Source organism: Apteryx mantelli, chromosome 6 (assembly GCF_036417845.1).
Source record: "Apteryx mantelli isolate bAptMan1 chromosome 6, bAptMan1.hap1, whole genome shotgun sequence".
Taxonomy (NCBI): domain Eukaryota; kingdom Metazoa; phylum Chordata; class Aves; order Apterygiformes; family Apterygidae; genus Apteryx; species Apteryx mantelli.
The window spans coordinates 10,864,695-10,877,884 of NC_089983.1; the positions used below are offsets into that span (position 1 = coordinate 10,864,695).

At 40.0% G+C, this 13,190-nt stretch overlaps 1 protein-coding gene across 1 annotated transcript in view; it reads left to right on the forward strand.

The window, feature by feature from the left end:
* Nucleotides 1-13,190, forward strand: part of ERBB4 (erb-b2 receptor tyrosine kinase 4) — a 381,166-nt gene that overhangs the window by 258,274 nt on the left and 109,702 nt on the right. Inside the window, exons 19-20 of the mRNA XM_067298612.1 lie at nt 751-873; nt 1,998-2,096. Coding sequence (XP_067154713.1) covers nt 751-873; nt 1,998-2,096 — 222 coding nt within the window. The remainder of the gene's footprint in view (nt 1-750; nt 874-1,997; nt 2,097-13,190) is intronic.

The window sequence follows — 13,190 nt, forward strand, 5'->3', positions numbered from 1 at the left end:
GTTTAGAGTATTGTCCTTTTCATTTAGTTTTAGTTTGGTTTTAAAGAAGCATTGTTTTCCTGGCAGAGATGGTACAGTGTTGAGAGCTGAGAACATTTTAACTGAAGGTGCTGTTGTACTTCATTCAGGAAGTTTTTTGGGACGTGTTTTTTTGTCTTGGGCAAATGGTTTAATTGTGCCTTTTTTGCAGTAAATAAGTGGTTGTTATAAATTATAAGTCTTGTGTTAAGATGTTTTGTCCTTAAAGCTGTCCTCTTGTGTGGTGTAACAGAAGTTCAGAAGAGCCCCTTCCCAAAACAGAATAAAAACATGATGACCCATTAATTCAGGATTATTAAAAAGAAATATGGCTGACTTAAAAGGTACTAAAATGGGCAAAAATAGAAGGTGGCGCACTGATAATAAATGCTGTATTTCTGCCATGTAGAAAATATTTATACTGCCTCTATTAGCAAAAGTCCTTGGGTGTGTCATTGACACCAATTCAATTTCAAGTTCATTATTCCATCATGCAATTCCTAGTGGAAATTTTTACACATTGAGTGAGGGTTTTCTTTATCAGGTCTCCTGGTTTCTTCTTAGCATTGTTGATTTATTTTAAAGATGAGAGATTCTCCCCCCCCATGCTGGCAGATCGGTACATCTCATTGTCTTATTCCAGTGTTTAATTGGATTGGTTCTTTTCAGTATAAGCTTCTGATGGATCTTCACATTTTCAAAGATTTAACACTGTTGGATTTGCCTTGATAGCTCGTAGAACCCTTGACCCCAAGTGGCACAGCACCCAACCAAGCACAGCTTCGTATCTTGAAGGAAACTGAGCTAAAACGCGTTAAGGTTCTTGGATCTGGAGCCTTTGGAACTGTATACAAGGTATGTATCTTTGCTACGCAGCAGTGGGTGCCCTCATTTAATGTTTAAACAGTGAAGTTCTGCGTTGCAGCAAAGCATCTCATACCACACTGGGATTGTCAGATGGGCCTAGTAATAGTGATCATACCATGTTAAATAACGATAGGTTATCATTAACTAAGTGTTAGTACCTTCTGTGTTAATACACTTTTAACAAGCAGGTTGCAAGAGCAGAACCCACACAAGAAAAAATACATCCGTTAAAGAATTCTTGGATCTGTTGGCCGCGTCCAGATTTCAATGGCATGAAGTAGTTCTTCAGGAACAGTTCAAACAATCACCAAACCATATGGAAAAAAGGTGATAGGTCAGAGCACTGATACATGTCTGTCTTCAAATTGGGGAAGAAAGGGAGGAAGTACAGACCAGGTGACTACAGCTACAGGCCATGGGAATACATTTTAAAATAATCAGTTTGAAAGCACTTAGAGAATAATAAGGTGATATGGGTAGCATGAAGTTGTCAAGAAAACAGCAATAGATAAGGGTGGAAGGGTAGCCCAAGAGACATTCAGTTTGTGAATTTTAATTGTAAGGTTTACTTTTTAGCCATCCCAGCTTTAAATTCTTAGATATGAGTTGGTTAGAGAAATAGCCCCTAAGTGCTTTACTCAAAATATGTTGTTCTCAAGGTGTCATATTTCTGCATTATAGTATGACCTACCTGTTGCTGATACTCAATAGTAGGAGTTTACTGTTAGCTGCAGTGGGTTTAGCATCCGAATCTAGAACAGAAAATCCAGATTTTTGTTTAATTTTATTGGAAGCAATGCACAGCTGAAAAGTTATGTGTATCACTGATATTACTCGGCAAAAGTGTGATTGTGACTGGGAAAAGCAAGCAGGCCTAACAAGGAGGTTTACTGGTATTAAAATCTTTCATGTTATTTAAGGGTTTTATTCTGGTGTAAGAACTAGTTTTGTGGATGTTTTTATTTCATTACTTACTCTGTGTATTCCGACTTCCAAGGTTCCGCATTAAATTGCACAGTCTATAACAAAATACATCAAAAAGAAATGAATCTCTGAATCAAGATGTTATCGTTGTTTTATTAGTCTTATGCCGCTTTTCCTTGCCTTTCTAGGGTATTTGGGTCCCTGAGGGAGAAACTGTAAAGATTCCTGTGGCCATTAAAATCCTCAATGAGACCACTGGTCCCAAAGCCAATGTGGAATTTATGGACGTAAGTAGATGTTCAGCTTTATTTAGTCTTGGAGGGGGCTCTCTTTGTAGACCAGAGATTGTAAAAATAAATTTCTGCCTGTTTTTTGTTTCCTTATATTTAAATAATAGAAGGAGGGTTGTACAGAGGACCAGCATTGTCCTGGTGTTCAGAGCTACAATACCGTTTCTCTAGAAAAACTTAGCTGTTTAGAATTTTTGTATGGGCCATCTCCCTCTTGCTCTTAGTTCTTGATGGACTGGCTGTGCGTGAATGCATATCCATAGCATTCTCTGTTGCAGCAATGCTTAAAAAAAAATTAAAAATTACAGCCTTAGCTGAGGATAGATGGGTTTTGCTTCACTGAAGCTATAGAGCTATGCAGATCTACATGAGGCAGTACTCTGCCCTGTTCAGTTTATTGTGTGTAGATAATTCCTCTCCGGAACTGTCAGTAAGCACGTGGAGTACCATGGTAATGTCAGTGCCATGGTGCTGAAGGACTGGGTTTTTCATTCTGCTGATGTCATGGGCCTGAAGATGTCTGGAGGTTTCTTCCGGATGGTCTTCCCAACAGCAGAAGCTGAATCTCTTCGGTCTTACATACCAGATACTTTATCTTTCCATGGCAGAGAAGCTAAGATGAGAGAGTAAGAGTCGTGGTGGAGCATCACTCCATGTAGGTGGGTCTTCACTGGTATAGAGCTCCCAGGATCAGAAGTTCAGCCTCAGCTCTCTTCTGCTTTAGTGTTCTTTGGAACGAAGCACTGTGAATCTGGGAGCTGTCAGCAGCAGCAAAGCATAAAAGGAAGGAAAAGATATATGAAAATACGGTGGATTTTAAAAGTCCATTTGCTTTACTAATCTAGAATATTGTTGGTAAGAAGTCAAGATCATAATTTTTGTAGATGTTCTATGTTCACAGAGACCATGCACTCGGTTTGTAGTTTTGTGTCAAGATCAAACCTCACTGACATAGTGAACGTGCATGTTGTGCAGTGACAGTTTTTGACAAATCATAGAAATTTGCACTTTTTTGTACGTCCTAAATTATTAGATTCTTCTTGTGAACTTAAAAAGTACATAGTGCTTTTACATCTTGAAGATCTGTTCAGTGTATAAGTTTAATCTGATTAGCATTAATGAGACTATAAACCAAAAGGGAATTTTACTCCCATTATATTGTCTACACTGTCATCTAGAAATGAATAGAAATAAACAATTACGGTTTAGATATTTCAGACAAATTATCATGTGTGAATTCTCAGGCAATCGAACTAAAGCTGTATAGAACAATGTATCTTCTGTGCTCTTCACAGAGCACCGCGCATTTATGTTGATGACATCAATTATCATTTTCCACAAATTAAAAAAAAGCCATTTCAGCTCTGCTCAGAAGGAATGAGTAAGGGATAAGGAGGATTAGATGTTTGCTTAATGGACAAAGTAATGATCAAGAGTATTGTTAATGGTAGATCTCCAGAAAGAAAAGATCTGGTTTTCAGCATTCTTTTGAAGTAAATGTGCAGGGAATGGAAGTCCCCTGAATGCCAGCTGTACTCGAGTCTGCCGTTGGCACTCAGGGCTGTAGAGTCTGTCCTCAAGCAAAGCAGATGGGTCGTACTGTATTAAAGGCAGTGCAGCTATGCAGTTTGTACCAGGATCAGATCCCATGTATTTGTAAAATAGAAAAATAATGGTATTTTCTCCTTTCTTGGTGTTGATTAAACCTTGAAGCACTGTACAAATAAAACATAAGGTCCTTGTTAAAAGACAGAGTTGCTTGTCTTAATTCAGTGGACCACATTTGCCTCCGGTATATACATCACAGCATCTGATAAATGGCTCAGAAATGAGGAAGTTTTTTGGAAACTAGAGATTTTAACTGTGTGAGATGCAGCTACATTAGGAAAGGTTCTCTCTTTAAATTAACCGTCCTCCATGGGCCTCTGACCCAGTGGTCAGAAGGTGAGGGAAAACTAAAGGCTGTTTTTAGTTTTGGAATAATAATAATAATAATAAAAAAATCGGACTTCATCATGAGTTGATATAAGTCACAATGAAAAGAAGTAAGGTGTTTTGTATTAGCACTGCGTTTGATGTATGTGCAGTAGTCTGTAACATCCTTTCCTGTATAGACTCGGTGAAGAAGCAGATTTAATTTCATTCTTTTGAAGTAATTGCTCATGTGATTGTATAGAAGTTCCTGCCACCTCACTTCCTAACCTGGTAGTGTATTTTCTGAAATAAGCTTTGTATTAAGAAATACTGTTTATATAATAGGAGGACTTGGGCATTGTTTGTGGTTTTAATGTGACTAGTCCTTTCTTTTGCAGAAAGGACATAGTTTTAAACTGATAAGCTGTTAGGAGGAGATGAGGTAACTTAGTGTCTTTCATTGCACTGCAGTAAGTTGTAGTGAGAAAATGTGTTTAACTTCTCACTCTGAGGTTTTGGTCAGTATAACTGTGCTGATAAAACTTGATATTGTTAATTGACATTATTTTATTAGGAAAATCCATAAGCATATGTGAGACCAAAATCCATCAGCTCTGCTTTCAGAAAAAACAGTGGTATGAGTAATGTTGGTTTAAAGCTGGTTAAAGTGTCTAACTGCCATTAAGAACATAGTGAGGGTTGAGTTTCTCTTATCCAAGTGTCTTGTATATTGGTTATCAGTGGGAACAGGAGCTTGGTGGGAAGGTGGTGTGATGGTGAGTCAAACCCTTGGCTTTCGTTCTTTTGAACTTGCGCAGTACAGGTGTGCTTTTGTCAGCAGTTACTTCTTACTCGGTTGTGTATGTCCTTGTACTCGCAAGTAAAACTTGGCATTCTTTTTTGAGAGAATCTGGAAAATGTAAAGCCTCTTGTAAATGTCAGCTCACATGCACAGAGGGGGCTTGGCTTCCCCCTTCAGTGCCTACAGAAATAGCCAGTAGAGATGGTAGTGGCCTGGTCTATAGGCTCCGGTTACAACTTGTAATGTTGGCAGAAAGCAAGTCTAAAGGTGCTCTGAGAGCTGCTGAAATTCTGCTAGATGTTGTGCTAAAAGAGTGAATGACAGTTTGGCTACTGGGCTGTCATTTCAGCACCTTGAACACCCACTAATGGATCTTTAATGACTATAATGATACGATGCATGATGTTAGCACCTGCTATGGCCAAACACCTCCTACCCTCCTCCCATCAGGGGATGATGAATTGGCTGTTACCAAAAAGTGCATTCCCCGTATGGAATTCTTCTTCAGGGAATTGCAGCAGAGTCTGTTTTCCTTGCTTTCTCCACGCATTCCCAGCTAACTCTTTTTCTTTCACTCTGCTCCCTGCTGTCTTACATATTATCACCATAGAAGTCTGTGTCTGCACTAACAATGTGAGGCAAAGTCTACAAAGTGACCCATACTGCCTTCTCCAGGAGATAAGCAGGACGTACAAGTGGGCTTTCATGAATTTTTTTTCACTCTGCAGAGGTTGTTGCTACTGTTTTGTAAAACTTAGGTTTACCCTTTTTTCCACTTATTTCTGACATTGCTCAAATCTGTGGTCATTTGTCTCTGGAAGAATTGCACAGTTTAAGAGTTTCCCTTTGGGTGCTCGGATGATTAGGAGCTGAAGTTGCGGTGTGTTGTTTCTCCTCCCTGCTTGGCTGGTCACACCTCATGGTCCACAGGAGGCCGCTGGAAGTTGAATTCAGAGTATAGGCAGTCTTGCTGCTGCCTGCAGGCGTAGCTGGGAGAGAAGTAGCCAATAGATGCGGAAGGTAGCAGGAGGGAAGGATCCTACGCATCACCTGAAGGCTGGCAACAGTAAGAAAATATGAGGGGTCCTGAGTTTTGGGGGAGCGAACAGCATTCTTATTGTGAAGAGACAAGGCAAATGAGTGGCTATGTGACAGTAGAACAGGGACTTGCAATTTAAGTTGCAAAAACAGTTTCCCCTCATCAGTCTCAAATTATTTGACTCTGTTATGATTGTCTGATAAGTCAAGTAGCCTTTGGCCTGATCAGATGGTTTGACATCAAACCAGATGTTCTCCTTATAATGTAATATATTCCAAAGTCATGCTGCAATTGGAAAGCATCTTTGAGTCTAAAAAAATCTTAAAGGAAACTTGTCATGGGCAATTGCTGAGGTCCCTTCCTCTCTACCCATAATAAGCTTAGTGTTTCCAAGAAGTAATCTTGAGAGCTGTGATTTTATCCAGGGTTTTGATCCACTTACAAGTTAAATCTATCCTCTCTGAACTTAAATGCTCCATTATCTGTTAGAAAATAATTAGAGGCTGCAAGCACAAGTCTGCATACACAGAGTTCATTGGGAGTCCCTGAGCTCATTGAGATGAAGACAGTTTGACTGATGGCGGTCAGCTGATATTGGGCCAGAAGCTAATAATAGAAGCCAGCACTGCTTAGCTAGGTGAGAAAGTTAACATGGGAAAAATTAAACTGAAGGGTTTGGGATTTATGGTTGGAAATAAATTTAACATTCTCATTTGTTTCCTGGTAAGAAGCTTCAAAAGCAGTTGGTTTCTTTTATGGTTTTATAATTAAGATCTAGGAGGCTTCTTGACTTTGCCTGGACTTAGTGTAGTTCCCTGCCATCCCTAGGAGCAGCTTTCAGTGAGCAGGAGAGCATTTGTCAAGTGGTGCGTAAAAGTAATAAATGACAACAACCTCCACCAGGCATGCAGCAAACAAATTAAAGCAGCATAAAAGGGGGTTGATACCCTTGTCTTTTCTTTCATCATGTTTGCATGTCTGGCCTAATTAACTAAATTAATAAAGCAGTCAGTCTTCTTTCACTGTAAAGTGAAAGAGAAGCACCTTTTCAGAAATTATAAGCCTCTTTTATAATAAAGACAAGTGCTCAAGACATACCAAACTCAGTTTTATTTCAGAGGTTTCAAGAGAAAAAAATCACCCAGCTGACCAGGCAAAGGGCAGGAGGTGAAGGACATCAGAACACACAAGGCTGCCATGAGAGTTACATCTGAAATTTAACTCCTGCTCAACTGAAAAACAGGAGGAGAGATCTGGATGGGTCTAGCTGCTTGCTTTGTTTCTTCGAATGTTTCTAGGTGCCTTTGTGGAAAGTACATTGGAGACGCAGCTAGCTGGCTAAGTGGGGGAAGGTGAGAGATGACTTATCTTTCCTTGGTTTCCACTGCTGGCATTAGACTTAGGAGGACTCTAAGCTGAAGCTTTTGGGTTCTTTTCACTGGCCTTTGACAGCATTTTATAGAGCTCTTGGAGCTTGCTGTGGACAGACTCGCTGTGATGTAAAGTTTCACTGTTGACAATTTACACTGAGGCTTCTTGCAAGATCCTGTCTTATATGAATATATAGGTGACAGCAGAAAGATTTTTGCCTATCCATTGAATTATGTTTAATTCCACATACAGATGTCATGCTACCTAGTGACATGTATGACCCAGATCTTCATTAGTCCCTGTAGATGCTTAGTGCGTTACTTTTTCAAGCCTGAAAAGGCAGTGCAGTACCACTGCGAGTCCTTGGATGGTACATCCAAGCACTGCACGGTCATTCCACTGGCTGCATGGCTGCCCGGGAAACACCACCAAGCTAGTCTTGAACCTCAACTGAAAGGGCAGCTTTAGGGTCAAATGGAGTTCTTTATGTCAGCAGTGAGCCATTTTTCCTTGTCCTCCTCTGCTGTCGTTTATGTAAACATCCTTCTTTCCAGCTGGCTTAAGGGGTCTCCGTAAGAATTACTGATAATGAACAGCAGCGTTGCTGCACTCGGCCTGGCACTGTGCTTCGGCTGTGATTCAAACAGGTTTTCAGTCCATCATGTGCAGTTGCTGGAGGGAAAGGGGTGGCCTAACTCATCTGATTGCAGATTCCCTTTTGTGCAGTCTCCCCCTGCCCTCCTGCTTTATGCGCGCTGTAAGTGTAGCCACTTAGGAGGAGAACCTGTTTGCCTGTCAGTCTGGGCACAGAAACTCTCTATGATTGCAATTACAATTTCCAGCTTTTCCAGAGATGCCAGAAATCAAGCTGTCCTTGAGAACGCAGCATACCACGCACAAGCCCCCAGAGTGAGCAGCCTCTACAGAAGCTGGAAATCTGATCACTGCTGAAGGTTAACTGCTGGTAGACATTTGAAGGTTAACTGTTTCAAGGCCACATTCCCTTTATTTCCATTTGAAGTGGTAATTTTCTCTTTAAATATTTGCTTACCTTGGTAATTTTTCCTTCCCCAGTGTGGGGGGGTGAGGTGTGGTGAGGCGGGTAAAATCCCAGATGCAAGAGCATGTGTCTGTACAGGCACAGGCTGAAGCATAAGCATGGACAGATAAGCCAGGCTGTTTGGATACAGTCCTGCTGGCGTAACGTTCTAACTGAAAAATACAGTCACGCGCTACAGCAAGTGACTGAAGTTTTGAGTTATTCCTAAAGCAATTAGGAAGTACCTTCAGAAGCCTTCTGTTGATGCCAGTGGCAGAACTCCTTATTTAAAGTTGGTATTGCGCAGTGACTTGGAAACCCTGCATAAGGTTGGGTGAATTTGGGAGTGGGGAGAAGGTCAGGAAGCAGTGTTAGTTTATTTGCTGAAATATGTAGCTGTGGGCTAAAACTGTTTTGCATTGGATTGAAACTATTTGCAAATTCTAATCAAATTCAAGAAGTAGTTTGGGCAGGAAACTGGGGGGATTGTGAAGGAAACATTTTGAACTGATGCCTTGTGTTACAGTTTCTTTGTAAAGCTGAGAGGTACACCAGTAACATGGTTGCTCTTTGTTGTTGCTTCGGAGTGTACATTTCAGCTCGGTTACCGAAACACAAAATTAGTTATTTGCATAGCTGTATGTGTTATGAAGAACTGGAGCCCGTTGTTACGCTGTTGTTTTATCAGAACACAGTAAGAGAGAGCTTTTGCCAAAAAAAAAAAAAAAAAGAGCAGGCAGAGGATGGGAATGTCAAAAAAGGGGGGTAGGAGGGGCAGAAAAGTGGTGCTGTAAGAGCAGCAAAAGTCAGTACATACCACTTCAATTAGGAGATTTAATCTGAGCCTCTTGGGATTTGTATCTCCATGGTGAGTTTTCTTTTCTGTTGCTTACTGAAGAGTGGCTCTCTAGCTCTTGGCATTGTGCTATGTGTTGCCATCCTTTACTGCATGATAGGTCTGGACCTGAGCCAGAAAGCTTTCCTCCAGCTTCATATTTTCCCAGGACCTAAGTACTTTGTGTCTGGATCTGGGCTTTTAGGAGAGCAATCTTAATCACTTCAGTGAAAGTTTCTACTGGATATTGTAAGGCCATGAATTCAGGGGCTGGAGCTTCGGCCCGATAGTGCCTGCAGGCGCCAGCCTTTTCAGCCACACAACCAGCAGATGGTATGATTTAGAGCAGAGGGGGAGACTTTTCTTGATATCTGTGTAGGAACAGATATTGCTGAAACAGTAGGTTGCAGCTGTGAGACTTGTACTTAAACTCATGGAAAACAGCCTTCCTCCAACATAAGCAGAGTGATGGGGAATGCTGGAAGTCTTTGCAGGATTTTCCTGACATCTTCAAATGCAAAGTGCAGAAATGAAACTATGACAAAACAGGATCAAATGGAAGACAGAATTATCGAATAATACTTTATATGTTAATTGTGAGAAGAAGCTGACACAGATATCCAGTTTTACAGCAGTCGTTGGCACTGAGAACTTGGCGATTACTGCTGACTTACCACTAAAAGGAACTGAAAGCCTGTATTTAAGAAACCTCCTATTACATTTTTTTCTTTGTGCCTCTAGCTCGCATTAGCACTTTAAAGTAGGCACACATTAATGTTTGAGTTTCTAAAGGGCAATGCATATGCCAGAATGTTGCCACACTGATAATAAATGAAGGTTTTTATGGGATCTTTCTTAATAAAAAAGAGGTGCTGTTTCTATAGACTTAACTGTAACGCATCCCAAACAAGCCATCACTAGTTCAAGGTTAACAGTGAGCCCAGTGAGGTTTGATGGAAAGACTGAAGAAGAAATGTCTTGATATTTAAGTCAGAGGAGCTGGCTGTAAAACTATATGTATATGCTAGCTAATCATTTTTGAAGCATGCTTGACTGTGATTCAGTTCAGTGCTGGACAGGTAAGCTATTACATTCCAGGTTTTTCAGGAACACAGGCTGCTGTGGCTGCGTATGAGTGCTAGCACGTGCTGCAACTCGCAGGTCAGCAACGGTGCACAAAGTGAACACAGGCAAAGGGCCCCAGAGGATCAATGCATTTTATTTGTCCTATTTGCTTTTACACTGCCAAAGTGCCAAGCTAACTTTAACTTAAAGGAGAACAAGGATTTTTTGTTGTGGTGAGAAAAGGAAAGTCCCAGACAGTCTTATACTCATGCTGAATCCCATTTTTTAATTTAATATAAATTTAAGGGTAAGGAAGCACAGGCTCATGAGAGCTGAACTTGAAGTATCACTGTTGAAATATAGGTTGTCTTAAAAGTCTTCCAAGAATCTGCAGTTCGAAATACTTCTCCCTTAATGCTTTGCTGTAGATTATCCTTGAAAAATTAAATGTTTTCCATATCTAGGTACTGATCCAGGCACCTCTGATACAACAATAACTGTCACAGACTTACAAAAATGGAATAATTAGCATCTGTTCATATTAATATTCTACATACTATTTAACACTGATAAGCAGTGGTAGGGACAGTTGGCTGTCACATAGTTGTAATGTAAGAAATAAGACAGGGAAATCTGGTACATGACTGGGTTGTTGATGATCTTTGTAATATTCTGCCAGTACCTTTTAGACTTCAGTGCAATAACTAGGATAAACAGAGATGGAGCGGAGGTCGCAATGTGGCTGGCAGTCCCTGGATCAGTAATTGCTGGTCTGAAATGCTTGTTCCTGCAGTACTGAAATCGTAGTTCCAAAAATGAAAGCATTCTTCAGAGCAATGTTTTGTGCACTAACTTCGGTGGTGTTGCTCATTGTAATGTATGGCATCTCTTGGCCCTATTAAGACCAGAAACCCTTTGTGCTGTGAAAACATGCTGAGCTTGTTCCTGTCCTGAAAGGCTTCAGTCAAGGTAGACACAACAGATAAATACTAGCCAGAGGAATTATTATTGTTACCCCCATTTTATGCATGGGACTCTTTGAACATAGATCTCATATTGTCTGAGCAAATTCTTTAATGGTTATTAATAATTTGTTTTAAAATGTCTTGGAACGTTTACTTAGAAATTATATGAGGTTTGTTTTGAAACAAATCTCACTTTTATCTAATTACCCACTGAGAACGAGTCTAAAATGCTGTTTTCAAACGCCTCTTGCTATCAGTCGGTGCTAGCCACCAAAGTCTGGTACTTTAAAAAAGTTGGAGGACACTTGATATAAGGCAAACCATGTATTAGCAGCAGAGGAGAAATTAGGGATTCTTACCTCTCAGTTACTTATAAAGTGATTAAAATTGTGTCCTAAGGGATTCTGCTTTATATAGAATGTCAGGTTTTTAATTGCATAGACAAATATGCATTGTACAAACTAGAATTAAGTAGTGTTCAGATAGACCAAGGCCTGTTGTTATCTTAATGCTTTGCATGACAAATGGGATAAAAATGTTTAAGAAAATACAATTACTTAGATTTTGGAGCTATGCTAACAAAGTACAGCTGTGTTATATTTGCTCAATAGTAACTTCAAAAGCATTCATTGATCGGTTTGCATAGTTAAATGCTGTGGTACGGAACGGTATTGATGCGGTGGTACGAAATGGCTGAGGTACAGTCAAATATCTGTTGTTTCACAGTGCAGACTGTGTAACAGACAAAAATGTGTTCAAATCCAAACTGAAATATTTAAAATAATATATTAAATATTTTCCCACGTGACTGAGTTGTGGAGAGCTGGCAGAAAGAGTGGGAGGAGTTGGGATTTTTTTTTTCTTTAGCTGAGAGCAGATGGGAAACATATTCCAATGTTAGCTTTTTTCTGTGGATGCGAATGCAGTTTTCTGTCTGGTTTTAATATACACAAATGTGTTTTATCACCATCAACCACCTGCCTGTATAAATGATACAAAATTCCAGATCACTTTCAGATTCACATTGGCCTGTCTCTAGCTGGTGACTGATAACTGTTCTCTCCTTCTCTATGTATTCCCAGCACAATCTGAACATGCCAAATTAATCTACTTCCAAAACTTCCTCTCAGTGAACAGACCTGTAGGGTCTCTAGTGATGTGCAACAACTTGCTGTTTCTTTGGCATTTTATGGGCACAGAAGTTTTCTGAGGATGACCAAAAGAATGAGGAACTTGGTGTCCTTCTGAGCTTCACGGTGTGCCTCTCAGAGGCACGTGATATTCTCAGATCCCAGTAGGATGTCATACTATGGTAATATAGATCTTTTAAAAAAAAAATTAAAAAAATCTAAAAGGAAAAGGCAAATGCATGCAGCAAGGAATTGATAGGATGGGTTAACTGTATGTAACTCTACTTTTGTTTTCTAAAAGTCATCCCAAATAAATAATTACTTGTGTTGATTAGAAGGAAATACTGACAGAGTATAATAGCTGTGGATACCTTTTCCTGCTTTTTATTAAGTGGTAGCCCCTTAACTGCTGATCATAGTGTTGCTCATGGCAGTAAGATGCAAAATGGGTGCTAGCTGTACAAAACTGTCTGTAATGCGGTGGCATTAGTGCTTTATAATCAGGATGCAAATTTTCTGTGCTTCAGAGCTGAAAGCAAGCTTACAATTTGTATGGCCCATCCATGTAGATGGAGTGAGTAATTCTCTAGTACTAATTTTGGCACAGTGGTTGTGATAGCCTGGGGCTTTCAGGTTTTCTAGTTGTGCTTCATTTGCCTGAAGTTTCCTCTGCAGTGTCTCTTAAAAATGGTCTTTTTCACTTTCTTTTCTAAACAGCTGCAAGGTACTGCTGGCTGTCAAAAAGCAAATTGACCCCAGTCAACCTTTTAGCAGTTTGCTCTGGGAAACACTACTCCAAGAAAAGAGGTTTGGGGTTTTGACTTGTACAGTCCATTTAGCTGAGTAGTGCTTTGGAAATTGTGGTTCTGTGATGTTATGCTGTAGTAATGCAGTAAATGTGTTTGTGATTGGGGTAAATCATAAAAGAGAA